The sequence below is a fragment of the Callorhinchus milii genome, unplaced genomic scaffold, assembly GCF_018977255.1.
Source record: "Callorhinchus milii isolate IMCB2004 unplaced genomic scaffold, IMCB_Cmil_1.0 Scaffold2, whole genome shotgun sequence".
NCBI classification, from domain to species: domain Eukaryota; kingdom Metazoa; phylum Chordata; class Chondrichthyes; order Chimaeriformes; family Callorhinchidae; genus Callorhinchus; species Callorhinchus milii.
In genome coordinates, this window is record NW_024704743.1 from 6,498,076 (window position 1) to 6,515,021 (window position 16,946).

Here is a 16,946-nt window from a genome sequence, read left to right on the forward strand (position 1 = left end):
TTTTTATCTGATAGTATTTAAAGATATAAACCATGTGGCAACAGGAACAGAAAGAAGAAACCTTGATGATCAACATTAGAAGTTAAGAAACTGTTGATATAGTACTGATTTCTTCTAAAATTCAAATAATCATTTAACTAGATGGAGTGTTTCAGATTTGTAAGTTCAACATTATATTTCTCTTGAGATGCTAAAGGATCAAAGTGAGCGTGAAACATCTAAACAATTAATAGAATATTTGGGCCTCTTATTACCAAATTGAAGACCTATGATCAAGTCATTACAGTGTGTAAATCAGAACAGTGAGCTCAAAATATTCAGCAAAAGTATTTTCACTAGGTCTTGGAAGCTGGAATTTTGACCTAATGTGAGAATGAATCTTAAGTGAGATGGAGAGACTTAACTTCACTAACTACAGTGTATAAACATGAAGGAAGAACAGAAATAGAAATGGTAAAGTGGAAAAGAGTGGCTTCCTAATACAACTGATTTTCTCCAGAAAACCCATTTGGTGGAAAAGGAAGGAGATACATCTTGAAATTTGAACATGCATGCAGTGTCAGTTATGTCTTAGCCACCTTTTACTCAACTATGGTGAAGGGTGGCTTCCATATTGCCAAAGGAATGTTAATGTTCTTGAGGAATAACACAACCTTGTATGATAATAAACATTGAATTAAGTACAGTAATTACTGAAATTTAGGATATGTTAAATTGAAATATTTGGAGCTCCCATAAAAATTGCATTTGTATTTTATAAGTATGAACTGTCAAGTTAACCACCTTCATGAATCTAAATTAACCCACATGAGGACATCCACTGCCCAATAAACATTGTGATTTGGGGAATGTAAACCAAGTCATAAAAAGTACAATAAGAATCCAGTATACTACTGGTGATATGGGAACATGAAGATTAGCAGAAGAGCATGAGATTTGGATATTCCAGATATTTTTCAAAGACACTTTTAGTGTTGTATAACTAAATTCTGCTGAGAGTAAAATGAAAGAGTATTCAGATGCTCAGATTGACTGTCTAGGATGATTATCAATGGTCACGATGTGGATGGAAGGGAATGTAGCTGTAATCTGACCAATAAAAATAATATACAGGCTCCATATAATAGAATGGAGTAGTAGGGAAAATTATTCTCAATAGAAGCCAAAATCCAACTGGATATGGAAAATGAAAAGTTTGAGGATTAGGCTACATTCATTCCTTTATAAAATACATTTAAGAAATGAACCTTCCCAATGGGCTATGTAGTCTCTCTAAAAAACATCTTTGGCATGTGTAACTATTTAAGTTGTTAGGAAAATCATCCTCTGACTCCAAGGTAAACTTATTGGGTTGGATGCTGGGTTCCAACCACTTTTAAACCAAGGACATAGTCTGCCAAAGAAATAGTCCTTTCCAAACCTCTCAAGAGATTTTCAATAACAAATGCAAGTTATTCAGCAATTTGTTAAGAGATGTTTTGGAACTAAAAAAAAAGGTTTGTCAAGTATGCAACTGAAACGGACTGAGGCTGACAAAAGCAACGCTTTTGATTTCGCCTCTGTACCTTGTTGGCGAAGCAATTCTGGCAGCATAAGATCCAGATTTGGTGTCAGCCTGGTTCTCCATGTATCACTCTCACTTCTGAGTCAGAAGATTCTGGGTTCACGCTCCACTGTAGGATTCTGAACTCACAGTCTGGGCTGACACTCCAATATGATGCTGGGGAGCACTGCATTGTTGGAGGTAAAGGTAAAGATTTTGTGCACTATTCAAAAAGAAAAGGGAATTTTTTCCCTAGTGTCCTGGACAACTATCCCACAGATAAAATTGTTCATTAATTTCAAAGATGTTTCTGAGACATTTCGGTACATAAATTGGCTGTTGCATTTACCTACAAAATACACTTTACAGTAAATTCATGTGAAGCCTTTTGAGCCATCTCCCTAACATGAAAGCCATTATATAATAATAATAATCATAATAATCCATGCATTTGATATATCGCCTTATGACATTGCTGAGACATCTCAAAGCAGTTCAAGATTATATTATAAAGTGGATTGAAAGTGTATTTTGTGGGCGTAACGCGGTAGCCAATTGCACACACCAGTGTACCTCAAATAGTCATGGATTGAGTCACCACATTTTTTNATTATTACCTCCGGAAAGCGATCCATCAATCGACTATCAACTGGATTCAACTTACTGCTAGGTAAGCAGAGCCATGTGGAGTAAAAAAACTTGCCTAAAACTTGCCTGCTCAGGAATCGAACCCGGGTCTTCTCGCTTGACAGGCAGGAGGTCTAACCACTAAGATACAGGACTCCACCCCTAAGGATTATTGCTATTACATTTCAGTTTTTTTGTTTGCATGTTCACTTGCCATTAGATTGTAAGAGAATAATTAAAATCTGTGTTAATAATTTCTATTCAACACAGTAATCCACAGTTATGCAGTGTTTGATAAAGGCTACTTATTGTTTTATCCGTTTAAAGTACTAAAGTATATGAAATGATATATACTGGCTTTTGGCTATTATGTTCTGTGTTAATCGATAAGAAATCAACACTCTAATTTACTGGGATTAGATCAGATCCTTAAATCCTTCAGTGAGATTGCCATGCATCAACTCTGCAAAACACCACAATACCTAAAAATGAATGAAGTTTCAGTGAAGAAAAGCTCGTTCAAACTCCACATATTATACAGAATGTTGATACACAGGAGTGTCTTCAAGGTGCTTATCTTATTTTTTCTGATGGCGCGAAACTTCTCAACGTTTACTCTTGCAGTTTATACCCATCCACCTGGAATCCTGTAGCTGAGTGGTTAGAGCAAGCGAGAGACCTGGGTTTGATTCCAGACATGGCAAAACATTGGGCAGGTTTCTTTACTCCACACACTTTGGTTTACCTAGCAATAAGTAGGAACTTGGCAGATTGCTTTTCCGGGTAATAATTCCTTAAAAATAAAACTTGTTCACACAATCCACAACTTGTTTGTGGGACGCTGCTGTGCGCAATTGACTGTCGTGTTTTGCCCCAAAATACATAGTCAATTCACTTTACAGTATATTCTGTGAAGCGCTTTGAGACGTCTCGAAGATGGATTATTATTATTATCACATGAAAGCCCTTTTTGAGATTGTAACCATAGAACAATAGAAATTACAGCCATTGGCCCTTGACTCCCATCCTGGCTCTCTGAAAGAGTTATTCGATTTTCCGATTCTCCTGCCTATTTCTCTATTATGCAATCTGCACGTTATGCTTGGATATATTTTACTCTTTATTTGAACAAGGTGTTGTTCCTTTCCGTTGACATATTTGGACCAATACATGGAGAAATAAATGCATTCTTCTGATCTAATGGTACATTCCTTCCATTTTGTTAATTTTCAAATATGTTTTTGTTTTGTCGGACTTTGGAAGCATCATCGACTGGTTGGAATAACTGAAGAAATGCAGAAATGGTTAATAGAACTGAAGTGAATATACAGTGTTGTATCTGTCTGAACACTTTTGGGCTGAAATTCCGTTTGACATAGTTATTTTGGCAATGCATGACAGTAATGAAGGAATCCAATTAGCCAAAGTTGCTAAACATGAAGTTGCTGGAATGTCAGCCCAGCAACCTGAGGTAAGGGTGCCAACATTGGCAAGGAATTGTCATTAAACTTTATAGTACATCCTATGAAGCATTTTGAAACATCCTCCCGATATGAAATGCATTATATCAAATGGAAGTATTGGGATTATTTTCTTCAGTAGTCACAGTTCAATGATGGCATTCTATCATTTCACTGATAAAATGTCATTGGCAGATGTTCAATTATTTCTTACTGTCAATTAATTAGCATTTCTGGCAATTTCCATGAGATGAATATGCACAAACTGCTTTGCTGTGTTCCAAAAAGCTTTGCATTGAGTATTTAACTGCTTAAATGTATAATATCCGATTCTTAAGTATAAAGGTTTGTTAGAATAATGATTCATGAGTCTTTTTTTTAGAAATAAATTCACAAAACCACTTCAAAGTCTTCTCAGTCAACCCCAAATACAAATCTGGTTCTCACGTATTTTATACACAATTTAACTACTCAGATATTTTAGTTAGAAACAAATATTGGTTTCAGTTTCAGTATTAATTTAGCTACGTAGTGTTATTGGAAGGAAATGTTACACTATAATTTGCCTTAAAACTCTAAAACCATGATGAATGCGAGTATTTAAAAATGAAACACAAGTGCCCTGGAAACATAAATATTGTCTGGCTGAGTTCATGAATTAAAACATTTATCTGCCCCCTAAAACTCCTGTTTTAAGAGAACTAAAACATTTCCTGCAGGCAGTAACTTCCTATTGCAAATGCTTCCTTCATAGTTTTCTCACCTGTCAGTCTTGACAATTTGAATACCTTTTTAACTCTAGACTCATTCAACATTGGCCAGAAAATTCACCAAAATATGTCAGGTTTTGCCCCTTGGCTGGTTTCTAAGGATAAGTGTGATATTCTTATTTTTAAAACAAATAACTCCAGAAGACTGTCTGGAGCAACATCAGACGTATTTCAATAATCCATCAGGAAAAATGTTTTTCAGTGGCCGTGTCCTCAGCTAAGGAACGGCTTGCACCAGGAAAATCTTTTTCACAGCTAATATCACCAGATTTGGCACATAAACCACTGTGGTATATGAAGCAAAACAATTTCTTGGGTCTTGTGACAACTCTGGGCAGACAAACAAACAACATAAGATGATGTTAACATCTCTGAATGCACTTTTTCACTTGAAAATATACTTGAAGTGATCTTCCGCAAATACGGACACACACACAAAATACTACAAATAAGAGGAGAGTAACTGGAAATGTTAACCTCACAGCTTGGTACTTTCCCAGCTGGAGCTTTGCCTTGCAGGCTTAAGGACAAGTATATACCTCCAAATCATTGTGGAGTCAGACTGGCTGGATCAACAATGCCTTAGCTTATTTACTCTTCATGAGCTGTCAATTCACTGCAATTCTGTGCAGTGTTTCGTCTAAAGATACCATAACATTGTTCAATAGTAGAAGGGAGTTTCTTGTGGTGTCCAACAATCCTCCAGATAAAAATTAGCCATTTACCTCATGGCTATTTGGCAGATCGTGTTGTGCACAAAATAGCTGCCAAATAGTTTGCTACAAATGCAGTCGATACAATTGACAGTCATCTCAAACATTTTGACATAATATACTATAAAAATGCAGTTCTTTCTTTTTATCTTCCCTCCCCTCCCACATTCCGATAATATGTGGGATACACATATATACTGCATATAAGCTATTTATATATTATAATATATACAGTTTTTATATATTTATTTATATATTTCCATATTGTTAAACACAATAAAGGTTCGAGTCTGAATAGATCCATCAGGATTATGAAGCCAGGAATTTCTGGTCCCAAATCTGGTGCTGAAATGACTAAACTACGCTGAAATGCTTGGGGAATGTCCTGGCTATTAGCATTAAGGAAATTTGCACCAAACATGGGTATGGTCACCTCCCCACTCCCTTCCTTAAAATATTGTTGGGTTGTAAATAAAGCTCAAGGTTATTAACTGTTCAGTGAAATGCTATATCCTCATGAAAACACCCATCTATAATAAGGAATCCTTACCGGTTCGGTACACAAAGTTTCCATCTGTTTCAGAAGAAGATGGTGATGCTAGCTCTTCTTCATATTCATTGGAGCTGAAGGATCCTGAATGGTTTCTTTTCCTGTCGGTGGCTTTCATGGCTGCATTTGATGCCATGACATGCCTTAAGGAGTCATTCAGATAGCGATGCAGCAAGCTGCTCTTGTATTTTGGTGGAGACACATAATCTTCATTGACGGTAGTGCCAGCCCTTCCCACTGCCTTCAAAATTGGATTTTCCTTTTTAATTACAGCCTGGACTGGCTTGTTGAATTCCTCCTCATCTGCAGGATTCCTCGGAGGGTGTTCTCCATCTATGATTTATAAGGTAAAGTATAAGAAACTCTTTTACAGTCCAATAGTTGGGTATTTTGGGAGATATAAATTGCACTTCTCCATTCATTTTAACATATGGTTCAATCCTTATGTGCATAGATGTACTGAGGCTGACATGATGTAATGGACTAACAACAATTTACACCCAGTTTAAAACCAAGTTCAACTTATGATACTATTATCCTTAAGCAGTTAGATGTAGTAATGAATTTGTATGGACGATTTGAAGGGCACTCAATATGGTTTAATAATTGATGCTCGCAAAATAGTTACTTCTGGTTTGCAAATTTTGCATTGCAAGATTCACAGCTGGCGGATCTCGAATCCCAAGTGAGCCACATCTGCTAAACAGGCAGTGAGCAAAAGGTCAGTGAGAAAAAGGTCAGCAAGGAAATGGTCAGTGAGGAGAAGTCAAGCGGGAAATATTTTACTCTCTGGCTTTATTTCTGATTTTGCCAATTTAGGATTCTCAAACCAGAATTTCGCAGCCCTTCAAAACTATTGCTGACATTAAAGTAATGTCAAATAATAATAATAACCTTTGCATTTGATATAGTGTCTTAACACATCATTGAGAGACAAAATACAAAAGAAAATACAAAAATACAAATATTCAAGATGTCCCAAAGCGCTTCACAGAATATACTGTAAGTGAATTGACTGTGGGAGAAACTCCGCAGCAAATTAGACACCCGATGATCTGCTTGTATCACACTGATCTGCTCATACCCTGCTCCTCTGCGCACCCCTTCTGTTCGGCTCATACAGCCTGCTGGCTTATCCTCCGCCTCATTCATGCCACCATTGTTGGCCGAGCCATCAGTCACTATACCCTTCACCTCTGGAACTCCGTGCCTCTCTCTATCCTTCCACCTCACTCCCTCTCTATCTGTCTTTAAATCCCACCTTTCATCCGTTTCTTCTGCTTTTTGTTTTTCGTCACCTTTAATTTTATTGTGAAGAGAGGTGAGTACTAGGCCCTGGTGCCGCTTCCAATCTTTTTTATTGGTTTATATTTATTTTCTATGATTGATCTGCTGAGTAGGAGTGAAATCTCTTTTTGGCCTAGCTAGCCCACTCGACAAATAAAAAAAAATATTTGGGGGGGCTGGGAAAACATGGCTTCTGTTTCCACACAACAGATCAACCATAGAAAATAAACAGTGTTATCCTTGTGTTTGATATGGTGGCTTGTCACGGCATCAAATCATCTGAATGTGCTTCACAGGATTTACTGAAAGTGGAATGACTGTGTATTTTATAGGTGAACAAGGCAGCCAATTTGCACACAGGTATGTTCCACATTAATAATAATCCTTGCATTTGATATAACACCTTATCATGTCATTAAGACGTCTCAAAGCGCTTCACAGAATATACTGTAAAGTGAATTCACTGTATATTTTGTGGGCGAAACGCGGCAGCTAATTAAGCACAGCATGAAGTGAATGACTAATTGTATCAGGGAGATTGTTGGCCAAAACATCGGGCAAAGCTCCCTTCTCTTTTCGTGGAACACCATAGGATCCTTAACATGCAGATGGGGCCTCGGTTTAACACCTCATCTGAATGAAAGCAGCTCTGACAATGCAGGTGTCCCCAAGCATTAAGTTGGCCTGTCAACCCAGACAATATCTTAGAAGCCATTCTGGGGCCTACAATACATACAAGTATTCATCTCGCTTCAGATTGAAAGATGGTGGATGCTGGATTCCAAGAAAGAATCCCTTTCTGACAAGGATTTGCTGCCATGTTATTCATATTAATTTAACACCAGCAACGGTTCTGAAAAGTTATAAACTTTACCCTATTCTTCAGATTCTGTTTCAAGTTTGTCGGTAAATAGCTAGAATTGTTTTACAAAGTGCTTTCATAAAACATAATACACTTATTACAGATGCAAAAAACAGGTTTGTTTCATGATGGTCTAAGAAAGGTTCACGGATATTTCTTCCATATCTTTTGTACAGTCTTTTACCATCTGTTTGCTTTTGAAGAAAATTACAATGTAGGGGACTGTTCCAACATATCTACTTTTAATCCTTGGGATCCCAACAAATTTATGTTTACTCCCTAGATAGCTATGTCCAAGCATTTAAGATCAACAGGAATCTGCCAGGATTGTTTTACTTCTCATGTAAAATGTGAACATTTTGTTATAAAAGATTTCACTTTCAAATATTTAACCCAGCACTTGAGCCTTGGGATCAATTATGCCACGGATGTACTTTAGACTCCAGGAAAAACACGTAGAAAAATGCGTTAACTCCAAGTTCAGTAGATAGAACTCATCATTTTGTATTCTGCATAAATAATGGTTTTACATGAATATTCAATGAAGATGGATCTAATCTAAACAGCATATTGGCCTGAATATGCATTTAGCTGAAATTGAAAAAAGATATTTAAAACAGGTTTTCTAGTCTATCCTCATCTGAAATCATTTTTCTTATGCTTTCTGTTCATTGAAACATTGCATCTATTTTGGCTATACATTTGAGGGAGCAGATACACTTTTCAATTGCTATTCACCCTAATAAATATGCATTAAACCCAATAATGGTGGATTAAACCCAGATGTGATTGGACGAGAAGTCACCTAAAAAGCATTCATTTCTCCTTCAAAAGGTAACAATTTGGGTCAGTTGACATATAGGGGAAATTAAGTAAAGGTTACTGTTTAGTGATACTGCTCGCTCAATAACAGTCTCTACCTGCATGCGCATGATCACTTTCAAATGCTCCTGTGCTTCTAGCAATAGACTAACACATGAACTAAAAGAGACGTAAATCAAAACCGTATTTAACTAAATTGCCACATAATTGTGAAAAAAACATTTTCTTGCTCCTGCACTGCATATAGTGCACAGCCATTAAGATCATTGAATTGGACATGACCCATTGCAAGCCAGAATAATTTTGCCATAAGATCGTAGAGATATGGCCAGGCTGACAGTCCCCTAAAGGATTACAATTGGAACAACATAAGAGTTGGCAGGAACACAAGGGCTGCTGTAGCTACACTTCAACATTGTGTATCAATCAAACTGTCTGTGTGGAATAGCAGCAGCAAAGTTTATCACACCACTTTTGTCTACTGAACTCTCTTACATACTTACTCAGTTCCCCCTTTGAAAACATATTTTATCCCAAGTTTAAACTAACGGAATTGTATTAGGCTTTGTATAACAATAGCTGCCATATGAAGAGAGTGTAGCTATACACAACTGCAATATAACAAAATATCTTGTGAAATTGACCTTTGCGATGGCTGAAAGGCCCAGAAGAATATGGCCTACAAGAGGACGAAAGCCCTAAGGTCTTCCAGTGGCCAAATCGATTTTCTATCAAACCTGGAGCAGCAGTTAAGAGTGAACACTAAGTTTTGAACTCTGCATAGAAAGAACGGAGTCAAAGATTGTGACTGCATGGGGAGAGCTCCACAGAGAGAGAGAGCTAAAACGTGAGTAAAGCTTTGCCACAGGAGTATTCTGCAGACGTTTTAAATATAGACAGAATGTTAAAGCTGCATCAGCTTTTGTATTTCTGCCAACTCTCAGGGTGCCGTTCCCATCATGATTTTCTTTTAGAAGATAAACAGCCTAACCCCCTTCTGTTATATGGCAGAATGTGGACTCTCATATCTAAGTCACCTCATCTAATCCAATGGGACATAGTACCTTTGTATTTTCAGAAGCAAGAGATTTTTTTCTACTTTTGCAGCCTGCCAACGGGATATGATATTTCATCAAGACTTTGCGAAACCTACAGAAAAGCTGGACAGAACTTGTTGTTGTGACAAGTAAGAAATAAGATCATCTTTCTTGATAATCCCCATTCGCTTCACCAGAATGTTAACCACATTTGCTACTCGTTTGTCCAAGTGTAACTTGGTTGCAATTACCAATCTAAGGGCCTCGATGTTTTAAACTGAAAGAAAGCTCCAGAGAACTATGAAGACGGATAGGTGGCCAAGCTTTTTCAGCAATTTATTCGCTTGCTATTTTAGTGCTGAAGATAACTCACCACTTTGAGCCTGATCTGTTTTACTCTCTTCTGTTTATGGGTGACTCATTTAAGAGGCATTTTGTCTTTCACTGCTCCAGTCATGTTATTTTAATTTCTGAGGCTTAATATCATCATCTTAACATTTAATATTGTGCACATTTTTAAAACATTTCTTAAAGTCACTCAGACGTTGGAACTCAGTTTTCCTCAGTATTTAATTAATACTTAAAAAACCTCGGAAAGCATGCTTCAAAGTGAATCATTCAGTGAGGACATCAAAGCACATCAACTGCATTGAGTATCTGGCCCACACACACCAACCATGACATTCATTGCTGGCAAAAAATCAGTAGATAAAATGGAATTAAATATAATAAAACTGTCCCTAGCAACTCCATGCCCTTACTAATAAAACAGTGAGTTCCAGGCAGATTTCCTTCTTGTAAGTTATCATTGTGAATTTCCATGTTGTGTGTCAGCCCGCCTCAGTTGTTAGCATTCTTGAGTCTGAGTTAGAAGGTTGAGGGTTTAAGACCCATGCTGTGACCAATACAGCAATGGGGGGTGTTTGGCATTGTTGGAGCTTACGCCTCTCAGATGAGATGTTAAACTTTGGTCTCATCTACCTGTTCAGGTACACATTAAAGATTCCATGACACAACAACAACAACTTGCACTTATATAGTGCTCTCCATATATAGTGTCTAAGAGCGCTTAACAGTGGCGGACCCTGATTATTATTTTTATTATCATTATCATGTCATCTGAGCACTTCAATGGTTACTGCCTAGTCATTGCTCCATTCGATCAATAGAAAGTAAATTTTGTTAAATTTTTTAAATTCAAAAGTAACTTTTGGCATGTTTCTGAAGTTTAATGCAATACCTATTATGAATCATTCCTTTTGGACTTTTAAAATATATGTAGTACAGTTGTTTGTCATGTGCAATTCAAATGATGTAGAGTATATGCTGACTGTAACATTTTTCAAACAGTTCAGTCCATGGAGTCCTGTAGCTTAGTGGTTAGAGCACTCGCCTCGCAAGCGAGATGATCCGAGTTCAATTCCCGAGCAGGGCGAAACCATCAGCAAGTCTCCTTACTCCACACGCTCTGTTTACCTAGCAGTAAGTGGGAAGTTTTTAGTTGATCGGCGGATCGCTTTTCCAGGGGTAATAATTCCTTCAAAAATACATAAACAAACATTTTGGTCACTCAATCCACGACTGATTGTGGGACACTGCTGTGTGCAATTAGCTGCCTCATTCGTCTACAAAATATACAATTATTTACTTTACAGTATATTCTTTGAAGCGTTTTGAGATGTTTCAAAGACATGATAAGGCGCTATATCAAAATGCAAGGATTATTATTTAAATTGTGATGCAATAATTACATTTTTTGTAAAGGAAAATCACCTGTTACGCTCCAGGTCACAAACTTAGTGTATCTGTAGCAAAAGGATCGCTTTGTAACTGTTCCTTGGTCTGCCAGGTGTCTGACACTTGAGGAAACCCATCCCCATGCTTAAAAGTCTCCAAACTGGATTCAAAGTTCTACATATGTATGCCATCTACACATGGGAATTTCCTTTTGTCTGGAATGGAATGAAAACTCTGCCTGGAGGGACACACCTTATTCGCTTAATTCTGGAGAGTATTCGGTACAAGTTGGCAACAGCCAAGGCTTGGGGACCCCAGAGGGTATTGTTGGGAATTTAACCAGCTGAAACTGCATAGCTTTCCACTGAGAGCATTGCCTGGCAAGCTTCATCCACTTGTCCAGCAAGGACTACCCTACTCATTAGGGCTTTGACTTGCAGCCCTATTTTTCCCTTGGGTTGTTAAAACGCTAAATGCAATAGACCAAAGAACCCTTATCTGTTTAAAACCAAACTTTCTACTGCCTGATTACTGATGATAGGAGCAAATAGTCTGCAATGAATTACATCAGTGGACAATAAAATATATACGGTAACTCATAAATGTCACAAAAACTAAAGTCTGGTAAGAATGATGAAAGCATTTCCTGTTTTGCAATGAAAATAATGCTGCTCTTACAGTCAATGAAGTATTGCAACTCGTCTCTAGTAAGTGACATTGTGTCAACAACACTTCGGTCATTAAATATCGCTCCCAATTACTTTCATAATTCTTGGCACAAAATATGCTGCCATAGGCCTCAACTGCACTTCTTTATTATTACCCAGAAAAATAAAATGTTTTTATAAACTGCCTGATATATTACTTTGAGATGACGATAATAAAAAAATGGCAGGAGAAAATGCAATAAATCTGTAGTTTAAATCCATAGCCACAACTGTGGCACACATTACTCAACCCATCATTCGGCTTAATCACATTTCACTGAGAGAAGTCCAGATTTACAATGATTCCCCACAATCTGGTTATGTCTGTACATGGCAGTAATAGTAGTTGAAACACAAGAATATAAAATTTTTAGGAACATGAAAATAATAATAATAATCCTTGCATTCGATATTGCGCCTGAGGCATCTCAAAGAGCTTCACAGAGTATATTGTACAGTTAATTGACTGTGGGAAAAACGTGTCAGCCATTTGCACACAGCAGTGTCCCACAAACAGTCGCGGATTGAGCGACCAATTTTTTATTTATTTTTATTTTTATTTTTGCCAATGGACGAACAACCAGGTTCCTACTTACTTGAGGTGTGGAGTAAGTTCAATGAGCCAAATACACCATCCTTTTTGGTGCCCAATCCTATTTTCCTGCAGTCCCAACACATCTCTTAATTCGTTCTCTCTTCAGGAACACATCTTGTTGCATTTTTAAACCATTTATATCAGCTTCTTCCCACCTTTTCCTCGGAACTTACTCTACAACTTATTCACCTTTTGTGTAAAACCAAGTCCGCCAAACCTTCTTCCAACATTCCAATAGTTACCTGGTTCAACCTTCCAACTTATGTCTAATACTCTCCAGTTAGCTAACAGCATGCATCCCTCTAGAGAGAGTGAGCATTCCCTTCCAGACACAGGCACATTTCTTTTGTGGCATACACATGTGGAACTCTCAATCTGGTGTGGATATTCTTAAGCACAGCGATGGTTTTCCAAAAGATGTCAGGCAGCCAGTTGATAAAATATTTTTTTTCCCCCCCGTATCCCCTTCGCTACAATGAACAATTTGTCAGTATCGGTGTTGTAACTCCCCTTTAAACTTTGTTTGCTACCAAAACTGACCTTTTTGTGACTAAACTTCAGTCTGGAATATCATTAACTCAAATGTTGTCATCTTGGGAGTTTATGTGGTTAATGCCTTATGTTTTTTTTCCGGATTTCATTTCGAAAGGAAAGATATCTTGATATAATATTACTGTAATACATATTTAAATGTGAATTAAATACACTTTAAGTCGCACCATCAACAAACTAGATATTAAGCCATCTTGCTTTGTATTTTAGGTATCCAACAATGAGTAGAAATAGCCGGGTTGTAATTTTACTATCATTTTGTTCAGTGTTATACAGTCAGAATTTTTGCTTATTGTAAAGCGATAATAAGTGATAATTGGTGAAGGAGCAAAGGAGGAGATTAGGAGGAATGCTTTCACATAGGGGATTTTAGGATGTGGAATGCCTGCCAGGATCCATTTTAGCTTTCAAGAGGTAACTAGATAGACATCTAAAAATAAATAATTTGTAGGAGCACGGTTATGGGGAAAAGGTAAATGGGATTGAATGGATTGCTTCTCCTTGGAGCCGGCACATACACAATGGGTTGAATGGTCGTCGTCAGGCTGTAAAATTCCATGGTTAAGCTGTACATTATAGCTATATAGCAGCTATCAACAAAGAACAGGAAGACTTCTATATTCATCAAAATGTTATCTGTGCTTATATCTTGCTGTAGATATTCCCTAATCATGCTGTCCATTTTTTGGTATGGATTGTTACTGAACAGCAGGTTGAGGGGTATCGCTAGAGATAACAGAATGTTTTGTGGTAATGCAATGCCAGTTAAAGACAAAACTTAATCCACGATAAATATGTCATATTAAAAAAANTGTCATACCTTCAGAACACGAGTCATCACTGCTAATACTCAGTCGTTCAGCGTTGCCCTGCACATACTTGTTATATAATTTTATTCGCAATGCCCAGCTCAAATCTGGTTGTCTAACAGTATTCTTCAAGCGACGTCTTGCATTTGCAAACCAGTTAGATACCTAATGGAAAAACATAAGATATGTGTTTTGAAATATATATATTATATATATATACACGTATGCTAAATAACACCATAATAAGGAGTCTTTTGTTCAAGAAATGTCTGTTATAATTACTCCAAAAATACTAACTGGAAGCAATTTTATCCACAAATAATAATAATAATAAGACAGTTAGTAAGAATTCATTTAAAATGCGTGAAATTAGGTGTTATTTAAATATCAATTATTCCAAGTGTAAACATTTGTACAAACCAATTGTACGGGTTTGTTTTTATTACAGACAGTATTAAACAGCGACGTAACAAAAAAAACTTGCATTTATGTAGCACCCTTCATGCAGATAATGTCTTGGAGTGCTTAACAGTAACAGAATTTGACGCCGAGCTGGAGAGAAAACCCCTCACTACAGTAGTTTGTGAATGTTTACGCATTTTTTAAATATATGGCACACGTTCTAACTGTTACTAAATGTTTGAATTCCTGGGGTGAGATTCTAAAATTAACCTGTGATGTGATAACCTCATTGGTGAGGTTATCACATGACAGAAAATGTCACTCCTGTAAATGTCTCCGTCAGTATCTAACCACCCAGCCCTCTCCCCCCACCAACCCCCAATGTATTTGTGATGTTGTTTGGTCTTGAAACTGGCCATAGCCTCCAATGAACTTGCTGTTTATCAGGATTTGATAATGGAACATCCCAACCAGATAAATGTGGTCATTCATTGTGGGACATCACTGTATGCAAATTGGCTGCTGTGTTTGCCTATAAAAATACAGAGTTACTACACTCTACAATTAACCCTGTGAATAATAAATAATAATAATATTATTATAATAATTATTATAATTATATAACAATAAATAATATTATAGCCCTGTGAAGCACAGTGATGTGATAAGGGCTGTATCAAATATTATTATTGTTAGATATCAACAGACGTTGACAGGGGTGGAATTTTCTGTGATTACCACCAAAGAAAATCAATACTTCACATAGTAAAGACATTCATTTTAGTTGCAATACTTGTTTTCCTTAATTTAAGTGATTGATTATTGATAATGAACAGAATGCATGTCCAGTGCAATAACCTGATTTCAGAAAATATTGCATCGATTATTTGAAGGAAAACCTTTCATCTTTAAAAACTCCGAAATTTGGAAACGGAACAGTATTTTTTGAATGATTTGTGGCCCGTTTGATATTAGTGCCGTTTTTTTTTTTTTTCCGTTCACAGTGTGAAAGGGTTAAATAAGTAGATGGAATGAAGTAGGATTTGCAGGCCACCATATGTTGCACTGAGGAGACTAACTTGGCTGCTCCTTGAAACCAGAATTGCCTTTGTGCTCTCTGTGCAGATAATGAAGTAGAACGTGGCAGAGAAGGCTTCATGCTGATTGTGGTCGCAAAGGGATCAGAAGACATGTAGCCAGCAGCAAGCACTGTCTAAACAGCACAGCTGTCCTGCCAGCTGGAGGAAGCCCCGAGTTTAAGCAATTGACACACTCGAGAAACTCTAGACTTGTCTGTTAATGTTATTTAATCTAGAAGACGTGAAAAGCCCTATATCAAATGCAATAATAATAATTATTATTATTACTTAATCTCAGTGTTATAATCATCTTTTAAAAATTGACCGGAAATTAAATTAAATTAAATTAAACATTGTTGATGGACTAAGATTTCAAGAGTTGGAAGAAGCATGGTGGACTGAATCATTTTCCAAACACAAAATATCACATATATACAGCTTTGTTTTAATCGAATGTCACCAAGAGATTTGGGTTATTTATAAATAAATACCTCACAGCAGTTTAGGGCACAAAATAATAAAAAATTATAAAAATAAAACCTGGACTAAATTAGGGCTCAGATTTTATTGACCTCATAATTTATGTCAGAAAACATCTATTAGACACAGGTACCATTTATAGTTCACATATGACTGGATTGTTTGCTATGAAAATCTTAAAAGTAATTGCTATGTGGTGGTTTGTATCGTATATCACACAATTCGGTAATCCAAGCCTATTATAAACATAAATCTAACAATAAGTGAATCTAATCTTGCCTCCAAATGGCCTGAATGTTATAATGAAAAATATTACTCTTTGCGTGTACTCTTTAATGTCTACACCTATTCAAACGCAGTATACTGGTGTTAATAATAATAATAATAATAATAATAATAATCCTTGCATTTGATATAGGGCTTTTCACATCTTCTAGGTGTCTCAAAGTGCTTCATAGAATATGCTGTAAAGTGAATTGACCGCATGTTTGTGGGCGAAACGTGGCAGCCAATTGCGCACAGCAGTGTCCCACAAACGGTCATGGATTGAAAATGACCAATTTTATTTTTTTTTGTTTTGGTGGGATTATTAAACAAATTAATTTAAATAAATTTATTTAAACCACAAATTAGCAAAGAGGATAATGTTTTTTGTTCCCCACTAAGGTCAAATATAGCAGGGTAACACTAAAAAAAACAAGGCATTGACTGTGTTATTCAGTCAGTAGCTGCAGACGTTTTGCTATGATGAGGTGGAATAAAATATATTCAAATGGAATTTGTACAGTACTGTACAATCCAGACACCAGTATGGAGCAAGCCAGCTTGTACACTCACAATGATTTTAAAGTTTTAAGCAGTAAAGGTAATATGTTGAAAGCATGGGGCTGAGACATTTGAAGAGGAATGATGAG

At 36.7% G+C, this 16,946-nt stretch overlaps 1 protein-coding gene and 1 long non-coding RNA gene across 2 annotated transcripts in view; one reads left to right on the forward strand and one right to left on the reverse strand.

Annotated features, from left to right (window-relative positions):
- LOC121848118 overlaps positions 1 to 16,946 on the forward strand; it is a 44,238-nt gene that overhangs the window by 26,381 nt on the left and 911 nt on the right. The gene's annotated exons all lie outside the window — the stretch shown is intronic.
- Positions 1 to 16,946, reverse strand: part of mkxa (mohawk homeobox a) — a 43,404-nt gene that overhangs the window by 16,328 nt on the left and 10,130 nt on the right. The window contains exons 4-5 of the mRNA XM_042332133.1: positions 14,083 to 14,236; positions 5,664 to 5,996 (exon numbers count right to left, since the gene is read on the reverse strand). Of these exons, the coding sequence (XP_042188067.1) occupies positions 5,664 to 5,996; positions 14,083 to 14,236 (487 nt within the window). The remainder of the gene's footprint in view (positions 1 to 5,663; positions 5,997 to 14,082; positions 14,237 to 16,946) is intronic.